This window comes from Nipponia nippon, unplaced genomic scaffold, assembly GCF_047370975.1.
Source record: "Nipponia nippon isolate SJK-2023a ecotype South Korea unplaced genomic scaffold, ASM4737097v1 scaffold_56, whole genome shotgun sequence".
Taxonomy (NCBI): Eukaryota; Metazoa; Chordata; class Aves; order Pelecaniformes; family Threskiornithidae; genus Nipponia; species Nipponia nippon.
This window is the reverse complement of record NW_028262376.1, coordinates 25,929-45,090: the sequence shown is the minus strand read 5'-3', so window position 1 is coordinate 45,090 and position 19,162 is coordinate 25,929. Positions and strand designations below refer to the sequence as shown.

The 19,162-nt window shown below is 53.0% G+C and overlaps 1 protein-coding gene and 1 pseudogene across 2 annotated transcripts; one reads left to right on the top strand and one right to left on the bottom strand.

Annotated features, from left to right (window-relative positions):
* Positions 1-2,488: 2,488 nt before the first annotated feature.
* Positions 2,489-3,536, top strand: LOC148051695 (olfactory receptor 14A16-like; annotated as a pseudogene).
* Positions 3,537-7,098: 3,562 nt separating this feature from the next.
* On the bottom strand, positions 7,099-18,714 carry LOC148051694 (olfactory receptor 14C36-like). Of its 2 annotated transcripts, XM_087735422.1 has the most exons (2): positions 17,798-18,714; positions 7,099-7,117 (listed from the first exon to the last, which is right to left on the bottom strand). In XM_087735422.1, the coding sequence occupies exons 1-2, from the start codon at positions 18,712-18,714 to the stop codon at positions 7,099-7,101; spliced, it is 936 nt and encodes a 311-aa protein (XP_087591548.1). The 2 variants fall into 2 exon arrangements, with proteins under 2 accessions (XP_087591548.1, XP_087591549.1); XM_087735423.1 differs by lacking the exon at positions 7,099-7,117 and having other exon boundaries at positions 17,785-18,714.
* Positions 18,715-19,162: the final 448 nt, after the last annotated feature.

Here is a 19,162-nt window from a genome sequence, read left to right as displayed (position 1 = left end):
CTGCAAAGCTCAGCAGGACTGAGGGCACTGCCTGCAGGCAGTGAGAGGAGATGAGCAAGGCAGAGAGAGTTTAAAGGCAGCCTGGGCTTGGAGGATGCTGAGAGCTCACTGGGGGAGAATCATTCACAGCCCTCTATATGGTAAGTCTCTGGCTGCAGGGCAATGCATGTTCAGTTCTGGGAGGGATCTCCTAAAGCTGGCACATCCCAGAGCTTATGGTATCTCTTAGTACAACTCTCAGAGTTTCTCTAGTGCAGAGGAGGAGAATGTGCTGCAAATCAGGGACATTCCATTGCACCATGAGAAGGACAGCACATGACGGCTGCCTTCTCCTAGCAGCTGTAGGGATGTAAACGTGGATTTGCATGTGTGGGTGCAGAGGCCTGTCCTTCCAAGCAGGGTCCCTGTGCCCCAGAGGACTGTGTGCTGGGGCAGGGACTCTGCACCTGCCAGGGTCAGCGCTCAGCCTGTCTGGGGAGTTGACCACGGTGCTGCAGGGAGAAGCTGTGGGTGGAAGAAGCAGCCCCCAGCAAGGCAGGGTCCTTCTGCTGTTGAGAGGGTGCTGCATGGGTCAGGGCGGCTCACAGGTCCAGATCATCCCAAGAATATTTCCAAGGGGATGTGTCAAGGAGAAGGTTAAGGCAGGGATTACTAGAAAGATAAGGAGCTTTCCTGAGTCTTTACAGTTTCCTGTTCCAGGGGGGTTGGGAGGGGGAGAGAAAAGGATAAATGGAAAAGGAGCTCTGAAGTTCTAATAAGTCACTGAGACTTCTGAACTGTAATTTTGAGTGATCAGTACATCTGTCAGAAGCCTCCTAAACTGCCCTCAGCCTCTCCTCTGCCTATGCACAGCACCAGCATCACCTCTGTTGGACCCATCAGGGTTCTTCTGACCTGCCCTTTTCCACCTGCAAACAGGAACATGCACCCAGCCAGTGCCCTGCACACAGGCAGGTTTCTGGAGGGCCAAGGTGAGTGCACAGAGGTTGGGATGGGGTCTGTGAGCGCTGACAGGGAAAAGATATGGGACAGGGAAACACCTCCCAGCAGGAAAATCTCCAGGCAGCAGGGATATGATCTGGGAATGAGAGGAAAGTAAACCCAGAAATGTTGTGGGAGAGAGAATTCAGAAGACTCCATGTGATCCCCTCCAATGCAGATGCCTTCCTCTGAGCAAGCCCCCTTGCCTCCTCTCCCACCCACCAAAGCCTCTGCCCTCAGGGCTGGGGGCTCCAAGGCGTGAACCACCTCCTCTGCAGCCAGAGCTCCAGCAGAGCTGTGGTGCAGCTCTGCAGCCACGGGCCCAGTTCCCTCTGCAGAGCACAGGGGCTGAGAGCAGCTGCCCGGCAATGGTGGTGTCTGGGAGGTGGCGTGCACAGCTGGGGAAGGGGAACGCTGTCTGAGTGCCCCAATGCCTCTGCCCTGGCCTCTCTCAGCCACAGCCTCACTGTGTTTTGCCTTGTTCCGCCACTGATCTGTGTTATTGCTATTGTTATCTTGGTCTTGCTGCCAGACCCTCTGGGGAGGTGGAGTTTCAGCTGTGGAGTCACACGCTGATTCTGTGGGTCCTTTCATGCAGGTGTGTCCATGGGCACACATGTCCCAGCTTTGATGCTGTGGACATTGAAGCCTGTGGGGCTGGGGAATGAGCTGAATCTCCCTTACTCAAATGCCATCATTAGCATACTTGGCTATCTCCTTGAAGATTCCTTCCAAGTTGTGAGCTTCCCTCCAGGATGCAAACCTGCCCTTAACAACTTTATGTTATCTTCAGCCCCATGGAGAAGCGCAGAGATGCTATGACGGGGAAAATGGTGATGGGTTTATGAAATGAGCCTTGTGTGTCCGGGACTACAAGTTGAGTGTTGAGACCTTGAGAAAGGGTTAGACGTTTAGTGGTCAAAGACGGACATCTCTACTCACAGCAGTGCTTGGTGGCTTTTCAGGGTAATATGGGAGTGTGATCACCCTCCACGTCACAAAGGGGCAAGCCCAGGGCAGCTGGGAGCCAGACGGAGGGACAGACCAGCTCCCCTCCCTCTGCACTAAGCCACAGGCACTCCTCTTGCCTCGCAGGACTCCCTCTGTTCTCCCTGAGTGCAGCACAAATGCTGGGGCTTCCTGACATGCAAGAACACTCCCCTGGGTGGGATGGGAGGAGGAGATGTAAAAAACCCCAAACCTCTCAACCTGCCTTCTGCCACCTCAGTTCCTTATCACTGGCAGTGCAGATGCTGACAGCCCCTTCTGCACTAGGAGCAGTTTCATGAGACAAGGTCGACCACCAGGACTGGCCCCTGCCCCCACTCTTCCCATGAACCCACTGCTGCAGAGCAGGGCTGACCTCTCGGCAACCAGCGGGCAGAGGCCCTGCTCCTCATGGCACATTCAGCCAACACCAACCAGGGCTCCAGCCACAGAGCTGAAGTAAGGTCTCCTTGAAAAGGAAAATGGTGTCTGTCTGTAGTAGGTTGACGGTGTATGAGAAATGGCTTTGATTTTGCTGGCAGAAGTCTCCCCTGACTTGACACTCTCTTTTCCTTCTCTGACAGTGTCCCATGCTCAGAGGCAGCAAATGTCCAACAGCAGCTCCATCACCCAGTTCCTCCTCCTGGCATTTGCAGACACACGGGAGCTGCAGCTCTTGCACTTCTGGCTCTTCCTGGCCATCTACCTGGCTGCCCTGCTGGGCAACGGCCTCATCATCACTGCCATTGACTGTGACCACCACCTCCACACCCCCATGTACTTCTTCCTATTCAACCTCTCTGTTCTTGACCTGGGCTGCATCTCTACCACTGTTCCCAAAGCCATGGCTAATTCCTTCTGGGACACCAGGGTCATCTCCTACGCAGGATGTGCTGCCCAAGTCTTCTGTGTATTTTTCTTGTTTACTGCAGAGTATTGTCTTCTCACCGTCATGGCCTACGACCGTTACGTTGCCATCTGCAAACCCCTACACTACGGGACCCTCCTGGGCAGCACAGCTTGTGTCCACATGGCAGCAGCTGCCTGGGGCACTGGGTTTCTCAATGCTCTCCTGCACACTGCCAATACATTTTCACTACCACTCTGCCAAGGCAATGCTGTGGACCAGTTCTTCTGTGAAATCCCCCACATCCTCAAGCTCTCCTGCTCACACTCCTACCTCAGGGAAGCCGGTCTTCTTGTGGTTAGTCTCTTAGTAGCATTTGGTTGTTTTGTTTTCATTGTGCTGTCCTATGTGCAGATCTTCAGGGCCGTGCTGAGGATCCCCTCTGAGCAGGGACGCCACAAAGCCTTTTCCACGTGCCTCCCTCACCTGGCCGTGGTCTCCCTGTTAGTCAGCACTGGCATGTTTGCCTACCTGAAGCCCCCCTCCATCTCCTCCCCATCCCTGGACCTGGTGGTGGCAGTGCTGTACTCGGTGGTGCCTCCAGCAGTGAACCCCCTCATCTACAGCATGAGGAACCAGGAGCTCAAAGACGCACTGAAGAAGCTCATTCAATCAGCAGTCTTTCAGCAGCAATAAGCTGCCCATGTCTCTTCACAAGTGATTTCCAATGTATCTGGGGAATCTCCTGTGCTTTGGGCATTTAATCTGTGATCACTGTGTTTCTCCAGGAATGTCTACATGCAGTTTGCTTCTCCAGAGGCATGAACCCAGTCTGTCTGACCCAAAGGTCTTTGCACATGTGCCTGGCCCAATGGTGCAGCTGGCCTCCCATGTCACGTCTCTGTAATAAAAGGGGATTTCCCCAGTGCCGGTGTCTGGAGGTCGGGCTCTTCTTCCAAAGCTGAGGTCAGGAACAGGCTGAAGATGTTGTCCCCCCACAAGGCCGTGCTGCTGTGCTGGTGTTCTCCATGGGCTGAGGGGAGGAGGGCATGGGGCAATGTGTTTGGGAATGGGACTGGTCTTGGTGGTCAGCGAGCTGGACAGGAGGCAGCCGTGTGCCCTGGCAGCAAGGCAGGCCACCAGCATCCTGGGCTGTACAACCAGGAGCATGGCCAGGAGACGGAGGGAAGGAATTCTCTGGAATATTCCATCCAGACTTCAGATACCTAATTCTGGGACGATATTGGCAAGCTGGATTGGGTTTAGCAAAGGCCCCTCAGGACAGCTAGGGACTGGAGCACTTTGCCAGTGAGGAGACGCTGAGGGAGCTGGGCTTGTCCAGCCTTGAGAAGGGAAGGCTGAGGGGGACGTCATCCCAGCCTGCCAGTCCCTACGAGGAGGTCATGGAGAATACAGAGCCAGGCTCTTAATGATTGTGTTCTTAGTGATGGTTGGGAGGAAAAAACAATGAGCATTCAGCCTGGAGATAAGGAAATTTTTTTTCACCATGAGACTGAGCTCCTCACTCCTGGGCTCTTCTTCCCAAGTGAAACCCCTCCAAGATGAAGTCCCAAATGTGGATCTGAGGCTAATTTGGCCTGAGGTACTCTCCTGACAGTGAGGGACAGATAAATCCCAGCAAGATTCAATTACTTTGACCTCCAGTGCTGTCCAAAAAGGCCTTGCACAGGCATGGAAGAGGCTGAGGATCTCATTGCCTCATTTCCCCACCCCTTGCCTGGTAAGGTCTGCCCCCAAGTCTCCCTGGTCCTTGAGTCCCCCAGCAGCCTCTGGGGTAGCAAAGCTTCAGCCATGTGAAAGCAAGCTGCAGCTGGGGAGCACTAGTGCCAGCTGGACACAGGCAAGTGCCTGGGAGCAGAGGGGATGCACCCAAGGGGGCTGAGGGAAATGGCTGCTGTCATTGCAAGGCTGCTGCCCTTTGGCTTTGAAATGTCATGGCAGCTGGGGGGAACATAAGGGTCCTTGTTAGAAAGTCCAACCGATGGCCAGTTTCTAGAGGCGTCCCTCCTGGAGAAGTGCTGGGGCCAATGCTGTCTGACATCTGTAGTGGTGGCCTGGACAATGGGACAGAGTTCACCCTCGACGTGTTTGTGGACGACACATAACTGGGGGGAGCCCTCCATTGAGTCGGGGGCAGGGAGGGGAACTGGACGATGCCCAGAAATATCTCCCCCATTGAATTACTCAATCAATCTTTAGCTGGAGTTCTCTGTAAAGACAAACTAGGTAGAGGAAGGAGAAAGGGCAGAGAGGCTGAAGAAGAGCTGGGAAATAGGTCACTATAGATAGAGTAGTTTTTCAGAAGAAAATTTCTCCACTGAGAGCACTGGTAGGAAATGTATTTTGATGAACAGCTGCATATAAATATGTTGGCAGAGGGGAAGTAATGTACTGTGCTCGTGTGTTCCTCCCAAATACAAAAATAAAAAGAGGAAAACAGTATTAGCACTCAGCCAAAATACCTGAGATTCTGCAAATGAAGATTGTTTTGAGTTGTTGCCTAGAATCAGTTTTAAGTAGGTTTCAACTCAAGACTAAGACCTACATTCAGGTCTGGATTCATTTGCCCACATGCAGAGGCTGTTGCTGTCTGAGCTGCCCTGGGGTTACGGATGTACCCATAAGGTGCTTGGAAATGTGACCCAGGGCTCCCTTCTGGAGCATTAGTTGGTCACCTGGAAACCTCCAGGCATCTCGGTTGAGACATCTTCTGTCTCTCCATTTACTGCAAAGGGAAGCCTAGACAACTCGATTAGAGGTAGACAGCTGCGTTGAGGAGTTTGGTGCTGGGTCAGGACAATCTTGTCCCTTTCTGCACCTAAAATAGAATGACAACTCATGCACCGCGGAGGGAATGTGAAGAGAGTGTGTCTTGCTGATTTAGGGACTCCTTCCAGAAGTGCTGGTAACACAAAGATGTTGGCCATGCAGAAACAGAGCGTTTCCCTGAAGACGGTCACCCTTCTTCTCTGGAACGGTTGAGAGAGCTCAGCCCCTCAGAGTGTGACCGGCTGTGTGAAAGGGCAAGCAGTGGCAAGGACAGACCTGGGCAGGGAGTGTTTTAGGGCACTGAACTCCATGTGAGACACAACCATACTGTTTTTAATGTTATAGGCCTGATTACGACAGAACAATTCAGAAAATGTCAAAAAATAAAAAGAAGCAACGAAGAAATTAAGGAAACAATTTAAAGGGAAGGAAATGTTCTACTTCTGTGGTGCGTTGATGCTGGTTGGATGCCAGGTGCCCACCAAGCCACTCTATCACTCCCCCAGGGGACAGGGGGAGAAAAATATGACAAAAGCCTCGTGGGCCGAGATAAGGACAGGGAGATCAGCATCAATTCCTGTCATGGGCAAAACAGACTCAACTTGAGGAAATTAATTTCATTTATTGCCAATCAAAAGTCAGAGTAATGAGACATAAGAACAATCTTGAAACACCTTCCCCCCACCCCTTCCTTCTTCCTGGGCTCAGTTTCCCTCCCAATTTTCTCTACCTCCTCCCCTGCGAGCAGCACAGGGGGACAGGGAATGGGGGTTGTGGTCAGTTCATCACACATTGTCTCTGCTGCTCCTTCGTCCTCAGGGGGAGGACTCCTCACACTCTTCCCCTGCTCCAGCGCGGGGTCCCACCCATGGGAGACAGTTCTCCACGTACTGGTCACACAGCTCAGCTGTTTCTCTTTCTGATGGATTCCTCCCTGCAGGCACAGAAATGCTCCCTTGCTCTTTTACCTGGCCACTCCTTTCCCCTGGCCCACTTGTCTTGGTTCACCCCGTGCTCTCCACAGGCCCCTGAGCTGGCAGTACTGCTCTGAAGAGACCAGGTCCTGCTGGTGTCCACAGCCATGGCTCCAGGGAAGCAGCAGCCCCAACATGAAGGTGGCAGAAAGGATCTGCCCACTGAGGCAGTGAGGGACAGCCCCGAGGTCCACGAGTGCCTGCTTCTCCATGCGGCAGCTGGGCCTGTGGCTCCTTGACCCCTCCTGTATGCTGGGGCTGCACTCCCAGCTCCAGTGGAGTTGTATGAGATGGGAGCAGAGTCAAAGAATTTTCTGCTGGATTCTTCATTGTGTTTCCCTAGACAGGGAGCCTGGCTCCATATCTGTGTGAGGAGTTTTGCGTCAGAAAACACTGGCAGGGGAATAATAACAATACTATTTAAGTGGAAGTAATATATGACGTAAAATAAACAAAGAGAAAACCAAGACACATATGATCAAAAGAGCATGTGAGCTTTTCCAGAGGATGATGGGCACCTTACTGATGCTGCAGTAGTCTGTGTTCAAACAGTTTCCTCAGTGCCTCTTTGATGTCTGTGTTCCTCATGCTGTAGATGAGGGGGTTCACTGCTGGAGGCACCACTGAGTACAGAACTGACACCACCAGATCCAGGGATGGGGAGGAGATGGAGGAGGACTTCAGGTAGGCAAGCATGCCAGTGCTGACAAACAGGGAGACCACGGCCAGGTGAGGGAGGCACGTGGAAAAGGCTTTGTGGCGTCCCTGCTCAGAGGGGATGCTTAGCATGGTCCTAAAGATCTGCACATAGGACAGCACAATTAAAACAAAACAAGCGAAAAAGCCCACAAAGACACTAACCACAAGAAGCCCAAATTTCCCTGAGGTAGGCATCAGAGCAAGAAAGCTTGAGGATGTGGGGGATTTCACAGAAGAACTGGTCCACAGCATTGCCTTGGCAGAGGGGGAGTGAAAATGTATTGGCCGTGTGTAGGAGAGAATTGAGAAACCCAGTGCCCCAGGCAGCTGCTGCCATGTGGACACAAGCTCTGCTGCCCAGGAGGGTCCCGTAGTGCAGGGGTTTGCAGATGGCAGCAAAACGGTCATAGGCCATGATGGTGAGACGAGAATACTCTGCACCAAACAAGAAGAATACAAAGAAGACCTGGGCAGCACATCCTGCATAGGAGATGGCCCTGGTGTCCCAGAGGGAATTGGCCATGGCTTTGGGGACAGTGGTTGAGATGCAGCCCAGGTCAAGAACAGAGAGGATGAGGAGGAAGAAGTACATGGGGGTGTGGAGGCAGTGGTCGCAGGCTACGGCGGTGATGATGAGGCCGTTTCCCAAGAGGGCAGCCAGGTAGATGCCCAGGAAGAGCCAGAAGTGCAAGAGCTCCAGCTCCCATGTGTCTGTGAATGCTAGGAGAAGGAACTCGTTCATGGAGCTGCCATTGGACATCTGCTGCTTCTGGGCATGGAAACTGCCAAAGGAGATAAACCAGAAAAATTCAGAGAAACTTCTTAGAGCAAGATTTGATTCCTTCATTGTGAAATACTTAAGGGAGCTTTTCTTTCCGGGGGTACCGTTATGCAGCTCCGAGGCTTCAGCTCTGGTTTGTGCTGGCTGAGTGTGCTGTGCTGAGCTGTGCCCTCTCCCCAGGGGCTCCTTGAGGGTCAGCCCTGCTTTACAGCAATGACCCATGAAGGCAGCAACAGCCCAGGGTGTTTGGAGGGAGGGTTCCTGGGGAGGAGTTCCCTGTGCTGCACTAGAGCGCAGGGTGCAAGCTCCGAAGGACGCTTTCTTCCACAGAGGAAGGTGGGAGATGAGGTGCAGCAAATGTGTCTCATTACACTGTGTTTTAGTATTCAGACACCCCCATCCCACTTGGGAAATACTCTGGAAAGGGTAAAATTCCCCCGTTGCCCCCTTGCTCTCAGTGTAAACCTGCGTCAGTGCTCCCATCCAGGAGGGCTGCTCTGTCCATCAGCCTGGTGCCCAGCTGCTCTGTGCTTGCACTGCTCCCAGCTGGAGGAGGGCTGCACACAGAAGTTGCTCTGAAAAAGCCACTGGACTGCCCTGGGAGCAGAGGGGTCCTGTTGAAGGTGCAGATTTCAAAACACCTCTCCTTTCCAGCACAGCTCTGCAGAGTATGATGGAGAGGACAGGACAAGGATGCTGAGTGGCGTGGGCAGATCAGGCACTCTCAGACATCACCAATGTCCTACAGGAGAGCTGTGCCCTTCTGGAGTGATGCTCACAGCCCCGCAGGACGCCCTGTCCAGCCTGATCAGGTGTCTGAAGGTGATGTCTGCTAAGGGAAGCAGTGTCTCATTGCCCAAGCACTCACTGCAGTGTCTCAAGCCTGGAAAATGAAGAGAGGGCTTGGGCACCTTGGTCCCATGGAAACACCTCCAGGGCAGCGCCCTCCAGGTCAGGGCCAGAGCAGGCACTCAGCACCCCCACCCCTTGCCCCACACCACCACTGTTACTGCCAGGGAGCCCAAGAGCAGGAAGAAGAGCAGCACAAGCAGGTGGAGGAACAAAGAAGAACGCTGTGACTCTCCTCCTAAGGGAAGCAAGGAGAGGAGAGGCGGCCGGGCACTCAGGAAAGCCTTCTCCTCACCCAGCAGGGCACAGCACCTCCCGGTTAGCAAAAGCCCAGGGCAGTCGCTCTCAGCCCCTTTGCCCTGCAGAGGGAAGCGGCCCCATGTCAGGGGAGATGCCCCTCTGCTGTGCCAGAGCTCTGGCTGCAGAGGAGGCACCTCCTGCCCTGGACCACACAGCCTTGAGGGCAGAGGCTGTGCTGGGTGGGAGACGAGAGCAGGGGTCTTGCTCTGGAGGTAGAGGAGGGGATGGAAGCAGTTGACTTGCTTCCCACCAGACCTCCTGATCTCTCAGTGTAGCGGCTCAGGACTCTCAGTCTCCCTCTCCAAATGCAGCAGCGTCTTTCCCCTTTTTCCAGAAACAGCAGGAAACGGAAAGCACAGTCTCAGGAAAGGTCTTTACCTTCAGGGGATCCCCTGCCTTGCTCTTCCTCTGCAAAAGTCCCCTCTGAAATGCCCTGGGCAGCTCTGGCTGCACACCCTGCCTTCACCCCTTCATATCTGTCTAACATGAGCCCCTGGGCTGGGAGGCCTCCTGACAGAGCCCGTAGGCTGTAGGCTATGATAGCTTTAGGAGATCCTTCCAGGAACAGCAGCTGCATTGCCCTGCACCAAGAGACTTACCGTGACAAGGGCTGGAAAGGTTTCTTCCCTTGCAGCTCGCCTCTCTCCCCCCACTCCAGGCTGCCTTTAATCTCTCTCTGCCCTACTCCTTTTCCCAGAGCCCTGCTGCGCTTGGCAGAGGAGTTGCTCCCTGGCCGAGCTGTCTCTCTGCACTGCTGCCTGCTTCCCAGGAGCTCCCTCCATCCCAGGAGCCTCTCTCAGCCCCGGAGGAGAGGACCTGCCCAAGACGTCACTTGCTCTGCCCCCCACCCCACTCTGTGCTCCCTCCAGGTGTCCCTGGGGCTCTCCAGGAACCTCCTTGGGAAGAGACTGAAGGAATCACCAATGTTGCCTGTCTCACCTCCGCAGAGACGTTTCTTTGCAGCAGTGCCCTTTCTCCTCTCCGAGACACAGTTAGGTCTGAGAATCCCCCTTCCTTGGCCCATCGTGAGACAGGACACCTGGACACTGGTGGGAGGCATCTCCTTTACCCATGCTGAGAGAAGGCAATCAGCTGAGTCAGTGGAGGCATCTCCTCCTGGAGTTGTAGTCCTGCGGTGGAAGGGACCTCAGCTCCCTCCCATGCCTGCCACAAACCCACAGGACATGAGATTCCTCTTGCTTCAGTCATGGTGTCTGCTACAAATAGGGTCTGTATTCCCATTGTCACTGATGGAGATGGAGACCAGGAGTTCACACACAAACACCTGGTGACGTCTGAGGTGCCAGATGTTGTCCACGATAATGGAGCAGTACTGAGAGATTAGGAAACATCTGGGGGCATCATCCTGCAGCCTGGTGAGGATGCCAGCTGAAATGACGCCAGATGCCCACATTTAGGACATCACCCCCTGTCCCTACTCACGCTGTTCAGGGCCGCCTAGAGAGGTGTCCAGCTGACCAAATGTTGTTCTGTGCCAGAGGGAGAGGGAAGTCTTTCTCTTTCTCCCCTCCTTTAGCTGTATTGACTAGCTGTCCGTTGCCTGTAACAAGAGTTGTCTTACACAGCCCCACGGAGCCTAACCTAATTCAGGGCAGCTGCTCATTGAATGGCCAAACACAGGCCTGTAGGGCTCTGTGAGACGCCAAGGCTCTCCACCAAAACTGCCTGTGGCTGGCAGGGACAGCACAGGACCTGCAGGAAAGCCGTGTCCCCTCCGAGCGGGTGCGTGACAGACACCCCAGGTGCCATCTCAGATTCCTTCGGTGCTTGTGTGCAAGTGACTGATTGCCACCCCTGCAGTGAGGCCAGCCCTGTCCCATCTCTGTCCAGCAGATGCAAGGCACCGCATGAATAAGCAGCACATTGCACTGCGCTCTCCACTTGTGGGCCTATGTTCTCAGCTTCTTCTAGTTCTCCTCTGCCCCATCCTTTACTCACCCTCTTGACGATACAGTCTTCAAAGAGCCCAGTGAATTTCGAGTAGGCATAGACCACAGGAAGTCCACACCCAAGGACGCTTTCAGCAGCACCTTGTCCTTCCAGGAGATCAGTGCCTCTCTCCACCAAAGGCCCTGCAGGGCTGCAGAGACACCGCAGACAGCAATGCCCTCTCCTGCCAGGGCTGCCCAGCCCAGCCCTGTTTCTCTCGGACCTTGGGGACAGCAGGCATTGCTCTCTTTTAGGGCACCTCAAGTCTTTCTTACAATGCTGTCTGCCATCCGCTCCAGCATGTCTCTGCCATACAGCAAAGCTTTTGTGTACATGGGCTCTTGGGTGCTTGGTGTCCCTGTTCACCATGACAAGGCTGAGGTTGGCCTGGAGCCACAACTCCGCGGCTGCAGCCCAGATGTGCAACACTCTCCTCTGACTGGGAACAGGCAGGAGGAGCTGGAGCCCCGAGGTCTGTCACAAGCTGTGACTTCTGAGGCACAGTGGGACACCTCCCACAGCTGGTGTGCTGCAATGGATGGATAAAGGTTCTTCACGAGGCACAGGCTGGGAGCATCAGAAGAGGAATACTTTCTGTGTGAAGGAGTTGCTTGGATGTATGGAGCTCCTTGCTGGGAAAGTCAACAGGTTGGGTGAGCCCTTGTGGGTGAGGATTGGAGGAGAGGTCAGTTAGGGCAACATCGTGATGGGAGATAAAGAACTGGTGATCAAGGGGAGGAGGTGGACAGGCACTTACTTAAGCAACTCCAGGAGGTCTCCAGGTCAGTGACATGGGGCTCTTTCTGGGGACCTTAATGACCCTGACATTCATTGGAGGAGAACACAGCACTGTGAAAACAGACCAATAGGTTTCTGGAGGGTGTTGGAGCAATTTCTTTGCAAAGCCACCAGCTGGACCAACAGAGATGATGCTCACCTGGATCAGGTCCTTGCAAACCATGAAGAGTTGTCAGGGACCTGAAAACCAGGGTCATCCTTGACTGTAGTGACCATGAAAAAGGGGGTGCAGCTCTTGAGCAGCCTGAGGAGGGAGAGGAGCAGAGGGCAGGAGTCAGACCTCAGAGGGGAAGACTTTGGCCTGTTCAGGGGGCTTTTAGTGGGGATCCCGTGGGAAGCAGTAAAGGGCAGCACAACTCTGTACAGCTTGTCTTTAACGAGAGAATCACCCACAAAGAGCAGCAGTGAGTACACAGCTGACAAGACCAGCTTGGGTGAAGAGGGAACTCATGAGGAAACTCAACAGGTAATGGAAGCAGAGAGGAGGAGGGTGCAGAGACTCACTTCAGAAGGAGGAATTTAGAAATAGGAGTGGCTTTTTTTTTTTTTTTTTTTTTAAGAACAATTTTGGAAACCAGGGTGGGTTGAGTTACAGGAGCACAGATGCCTTGTGTCACCCTTCATCTGCAGTTTCCATTGGAGGGTCCAGGTTTCCCATGGCCCCTTGTGGTCACTCCCAGTCCCAGGTGAGTGTATCAGGCACACCAGGACCTCCTGAAGTGGCACTGGAGGCTTCTGGTCAGGAACTGAGTTTGGCCTGCAAAGATGAGGCAACTTTCTCAACATTTATGTAGTACGGGAACATTTTCATCAGCTGAAATGTTTGAATACTTTTCATAGAGAGAGAATGTTTTCCTGTGCTGCCATCATGAAACTCTCCAGGATGTGTACTGCTCTCAGGACAAGAAACCTTGATCTCCCTGGCACTTGCTTGACCACTGCTCTGTCCAGTATGGAGTGTACTGAATCTCACTAATCTTCTAGCTATTCCCACATGTCCTGATTCAACTGACCCTTTCTCAAGTCATCTTCTCCAGTAGACTGTCTGCACAGATGCCTTTTTGAGTGTCCATCTGGTTTTCCTCCTCCCATTACTCTCCATTCCCTCAGACCCCTCCCAAGTACCCAGGTGCTGCTTGGAGCTTCAGGCAGTTGAAAGCTTGCTGCTCCTGTCTCCTGACTGTCTCTGTAGCCAACTCCTTCATTGCCTTTCTCTCTGTCCTTTCCTACTAATCTCACTGCACATTTTCCCCTCCAAAGAACAAATGGGATTTAGTGGAGGCAACTTGGACTTCATGGACACCTGACGAATGGTTTTTATTCTTCACTGAACCACTCTTCCTTTTTTTGTTTTTGTTCTTGTTAACTAAGAGAAATGCTGTGTCTCTGTGCAGCCACTTCTCCAAGGAAAGCAGAGGAAAACTGATGCTGAGACATTCAGCTCCAGCCTGAGTGGGAAAAGCTTTGATTTTAACATGAGTGATGTGAGTTTCAGGTGACCGGTGAGAGAAATGGCAGGTTGGGGTGGGGTGGGTGGGATGAAGAGTGTCTCTAGAGTGTCTGACAGAAAGGGTCTGGCTTTTCCCACATGTTCATACTTCATCATGAGACCTTCTGGATCTATATGACTTGGAGATTGTCTATATTGTTTATTCTGTAAGCAGAAAAATAATGAAAATGCACAAATCTTTTTAAAATGTTATTTCTTTTTGACATCTTCTCATTTAGACTCTACTCCTGAACTCTCCCTAATGAACCACACAAGAAGGGAGGCATTAAAGAAAGCTGCAGAGCGCCATGGCATGTTAGGGTATCTGCATTTCCATGAGCCCTCTGCTGCTAAGTTCCTGAACTGCAGCTACCGAAAGGAGATTGAACAAGCCGCTGAAGAAGCCTTCAAAATCTGATTAAAATCTCCAGGACTCTGAGGGTGTCAGTGGGCCCCCTGAGGGCCATCACAGCTGAAGCCATGAAGGGAAGCACGGGTGGAGGTACCCCTCCCTGGGGGCTGCCTTAAACTGGCAAGAGGTCAGCACTGCTTCCAGGTGACAAAGGCAATGGGCAGGTGGCTCTGCTGCCACGTCAGCCCTTGATGGGTTTCATCCAGAAGGACGGGCAAGCTCTGATCCCTGGCACCTGGGAAGGGAGATCCTTTTCCTCATGCGTTGCTCAGGGCTCTTGATGGAGCAGTGTGATGTGGGGGTGGGTGATGACGAGTGCAGGACAACCCTAGGAACGCCTGGACTCTGTGGGGGGATGAGGACGGAAGAAGGCCATGGGGCTGTAAGGAAATGGTGTCCCCTCATGGCTCTTGGTGGCAGTGACAATATTGATAGCTGAGAGGAGAGAGATCTTGGTTGTGTTGGGGAAGTCCCAGCCCCACCAAGGCCCTCAGTCATCTCCACCACGGGCTCTCCCATGCTGTCCCATGCCTGCAGCAGTTCTCCTGCAGACTTTGGCCACCCCCCAGATTCCCCACCTCACTGTGTACCTAGGCTTTACAAATGTCTTTTTGTCCTCCCTGCCTTTTGCTTCTAGCACAAAGCTGTGGTTTTGCAGGGATTTGCCAAAGCTGTGAATCCCCAAGCAACTCATCCAGCTGCTTTCAAAGCTAATGCTCCTCAGTCACCTAAGATATCCCAGCACCGTACTTAGTTATCATAGAATCATAGAAAGAATCATAGAAAGATTTGAGTTGGACGGGACTGTTAAAGGTTATCTAGTCCAAGCCTCCTGCAGTGAGCAGGGCCATCTTCAATTAGATCAGGTTGCTCAGAGCCCTGTCCAACCTGACCTTGAATGGTTTCAGGGATGGGGCATCTACCACCTCTCTGGGCAACCTATGCCGGTGTTTCACTGCCCTCATCGTAAAAAAGTTCTTCCTTATATCTAGTCTCAATCTCCCCTCCTTTAGTTTGAAACCATTACCTTGTCCTATCACTACAGGCCCTGCTAAAAAGTTTGTCCCCATCTTGCTTCTAAGGCCCCTTTAATTACTGAAAGGCACCAAGAAGGCCTTCCCAGAGCCTCTCTTGCCCAGGCTGAGCAACCCCAAATCTCTCAGCCTTTACTCACAGCAGAGGGGTTCCATCCCTCTGATCACTTTTGTGGCCTTCCCTAGACCAGCTCCAACAGGTCCATGTCTTTCCTGTATGGAGTACTCCAGAGAAAAATTAGGAAAAGTATACTTTTTTCACTAATTTCCCAGGAGAAAACATTGCTTGGGGGATATTATGAATGTGCATAAATACCTGAAGGGAAGGAATGAAGACAAGGGAGCCAAAGTCTTCTCAGTAGTTCCCACTGACAAGACAAAGGGTGATGGACACAGATAAAAACACATGACATTCCCTCTGAACCCAACAAAACACTTTTTCACTGTCAGGGTGGTCAAACACTGGAACAGCTTGCCCAGAGAGGCTGAGGAGCCTCCATCCATGGAGGTATTCCAGACCCACCTAAACAAGGTCCTGAGCAACCTGCTCTAGCTGACCGTGTCTCAGCTGGGGAGTTGCACTTGATGAACTCCAGAGGTCCCTTCCAATCTCAACATCTCTGTCGTTCTGTGAGTGTGAAGGAGAAAAGTAAGACAGAAAGAAATGAACAACACACAGCCTTGATGGCAAACACAGTGGGATCCTGTGGGGAGGGCCCACGCTGGAGCAGGGGAGCAGTGTGAGGAGGAAGGAGTGGCAGAGATGGTCTGTGCTGACCGTAAGCCCCATTCACCATACCCGCAGCTCCTCTTGGGGTTGGGGTGGGTAGAAGAATTGGGAGCAATGGAGTAATTTGAGCCTGGGAAGAAGGAGTGGGGTGGGGAAATGGTCCTGAATATTTTTGCTATGATTTCTCTCTATCCGAATCTTTTCTAATTGGCAATAAATTCACTTGATCTTCCCCAAGTCAACTCTTCTTTGCCCATAACAGTAATGAGTAGGTGATCTCCCTGTCTTTATCTTGACGCATGAGCTAGTCCACCTTATTTTCTTCCTTTGTCCTTTTGAGCTGACGGTGCGAGTGAGCAGCTGGGTGGGTGTCTGGCTGCTGGCCAAGGCGAACCCACTACAGGACCACCACAGCAGGACTGCTGTGTGCAGCCTGGGGCTCAGCAGCACAAGGAAGATCCTGACAGACTGAAGCAAGTCCTGCAGAGGTCAGAAGGATGGTTGGGGCCTGGAGCAGATAATGGACAAGGAGAGGCTGAGAGAGCTGGGTTTATAAGAAGTCCCTCAGAGCCAAACACCAGAGCAAGGACCCAGGCCAGCAGGGGAGATCTCAGTCAATGGAGATTTTCAGAATTTGTCGAGACAAGCACCTGACTGAGCTGGAGATGTCTGAGAAGAGGCTTGGCTGAGAGTCCAGCTGTGGCAAGAGCTGTGGGATTTGGTGTGTAATGGCTGCCAGTAGGAAACTGGTTCCCTTTTGATTACTAATGGCAGTGGAGTTGGGTGTCACTGAGCCCCAGAGGAGGATGGGGGTGACCATGCAGCAAAGTATCCTCCTCAGGCCTGGGGTGTATGGCCAGTGGGTGGGACTGGTCTGGGACATATTTCCTGGGGCAGTTTTCCCAGGGTGTCCTGGAAACATGGCACAGACCATGACCCTCTCTTCTGCACCTTGGATGCCTTGCTTCCTTCACCACGACACCTGGCTCTGCACTGGGAGTGCTGGCTGCCCCTACCCTGCACACTCACACACCTTAGCTCTGCACTGGTGGTTTTCTCTCCCGGGCTCTTTCCAGCCCAGCCCAGACCCTCCCCACCTCTCCCCACCTCCCCTGCCCTCTCCCCAGCCCAGCAGAGCAGCCCAGCCTGGGCTGGCTCCATGGCACTGCCCAGCGCAGGCTGCTGCAGAGCTCTGGGCACTCACCCCACAGCCCCAGCCCCTCTGAAGGCCACAGCAGCTGCTGGGGGGCAGACAGCGGGGTTCAGGCTCCCCATCAGCCCCACGGCTGGTGCTGGACACAAGGCCATGAGGAAACAGAGGCTAGGCACTCTCTGCCTCTCCTGAATCCATAATGTAGGTGAGCCCCAACCCTGACTGAATTTTCCCCATCCTCTGCTGCCACCAGCCCCACTCCCCAGGACAGCACCAGAGTCCTGGCCCTGGGGGTCCTCAGGCAGCTCCTGCAGCTCTCCACTCTCCCTTCCCTGTGCCTTCTGGGTTTCCACTGACTCCCATGGCATTGCAGAGGCCTTTTTCATAGATATCACAATTTAGCCTTTACTTCTGGGGGACTTCACCTTTGAGGGTGTTTCACCTTCTGAGTCTCCATTCATTCCAACCCCAGGGCATGTGGGGAGTCCCCATCCTCTGCTCTCCTGACTTCTCCAAAGTATTTTCTAGAGAGTCTGGTACATGCCATGCATCCTATCATACAAGAAGCAACCTGGAGAAAGAATGGGGAGCTGATAGACCATCTCCACGGCCATTAGACACCAAGAAGAGAGCCTTTAAAACCAGAACACTTGGTCCAGTGGAACCCAAGGTTACCATGCGCTTAACCCCAAAACCACTCAGAACACAAGGAGACGGGAAACTTCAGAAGACCAATTCCTTGGACGTTTTCCTGGAAGGAACTTTGGAAGAAGAGCCCAGCCTTCAGGCACTGCAGCCAGAAGGCTCCCTTTTATTGAAGAGCTAAAATGTGATGGGACACATGTAACACAGTGTTGTGCAAGGGTCAGACACAACAGGATCAAACCCCCACAGCAGGAATATAAACCCAGCAAATTATCTCTAAGTAGAATTATCACGAGAGAAAAAAGCAGAATTGTGGCATAAGATAAACTCTGGGAAACATGCAGAGGAGGGGAGGAGGGTTATTCTCAGTGAAACAGCACCCATTGGATCACTTTCCACAAGGCATCCTTGATTTCCTGGTTCCTCATGCTGTAGATGAGGGGGTTCACTGCTGGAGGCACCACCGAGTACAGCACTGCCACCACCAGGTCCAGGGATGGGGAGGAGATGGAGGGGGGCTTTAGGTAGGCAAACATGGCAGTGCTGAGAAAAAGGGAAACCACGGCCAGGTGAGGGAGGCACGTGGAAAAGGCCTTGTGCCGTCCCTGCTCGGAGGGGATCCTCAGCACGGCCCTGAAGATCTGCACATAGGACAGCACAATGAAAACAAAACACCCGAAGTCCGCAAAGACACCAACCACAATAAGCCCAACCTCCCAGAGGTAGTATTGTGAACAGGAGAGCTTGAGGATGTGGGGGATTTCACAGAAGAACTGGTCCACAGCATTGCCTTGGCAGAGGGGCAGTGAAAATGTATTGGCAGTGTGCAGGAGAGCATAGAGGAACCCAGTGCCCCAGGCAGCTGCTGCCATGTGGACACAAGCTCTGCTGCCCAGGAGGGTCCCGTAGTGCAGGGGTTTGCAGATGGCAACGTAGCTGTCATAGGCCATGATGGTGAGAAGCCAATACTCTGCTGAAATTAAAAAGACAACCAGAAAGATCTGGACAGCACATCCCATGTAGGAGATGTCCCTGGTGTCCCGGAGGGAATTGTCCATGGATTTGGGGAGAGTGGTGGAGACGGATCCCAGGTCGAGGAGGGAGAGGTTGAGGAGGAAGAAGTACATGGGAGTGTGGAGGCGGTAGTCGCAGGCTACGGCGGTAATGATGAGGCCGTTGCCCAGGAGGGCAGCCAGGTAGATGGCCAGGAAGAGCCAGAAGCGCAAGAGCTGCAGCTCCCGTGTGTCTGCAAAGGCCAGGAGGAGGAAGTGAGTGATGGAGCTGCTGTTGGACATTGTGTCCCTCTGAGAATAGGGATCTGTTCAAGGAGGTAAAGGAAGGGAGAAGTTAGGGCTGACTGCTTTGAGAAAAATCTATTCACATTCTTATATGAAGCCCCCAAAGAGCCTTTCACTTTTCGGGAAGAGCTTTGGTGAGCTCTGCTTGGTGCTGGCTGAGGGTGCCCCAGGGAGCAGCAGGCTCTGCTGGGGGCTCTGCAGGACTCTGTCCTGCCCTACACAAGTAGGTAATTAGGAACTCGGGGTGATCTCAGATTAAATCCAGTCGTGATATCAAAGAGCTTTTCAGCATTGTCACTCCCAATTCACCTGACTGCAGAGCAGAGCTGTGGGCAGTTTGGGTTGTGCCTTCTGCTCTAGTTGCCCCAGCACAGCTGAGCAGTGGTTGGAATGCAGCAATGCCTGGCTTTTCTGCTGCACTGCAAGGGAAACCTTGTGGGTGCTG

Excerpts from the sequence above, each read along its gene's own strand:
- LOC148051694 (XM_087735422.1), bottom strand. The coding sequence starts at position 18,714 with ATGTCCAACAGCAGCTCCATCACTCACTTCCTCCTCCTGGCCTTTGCA.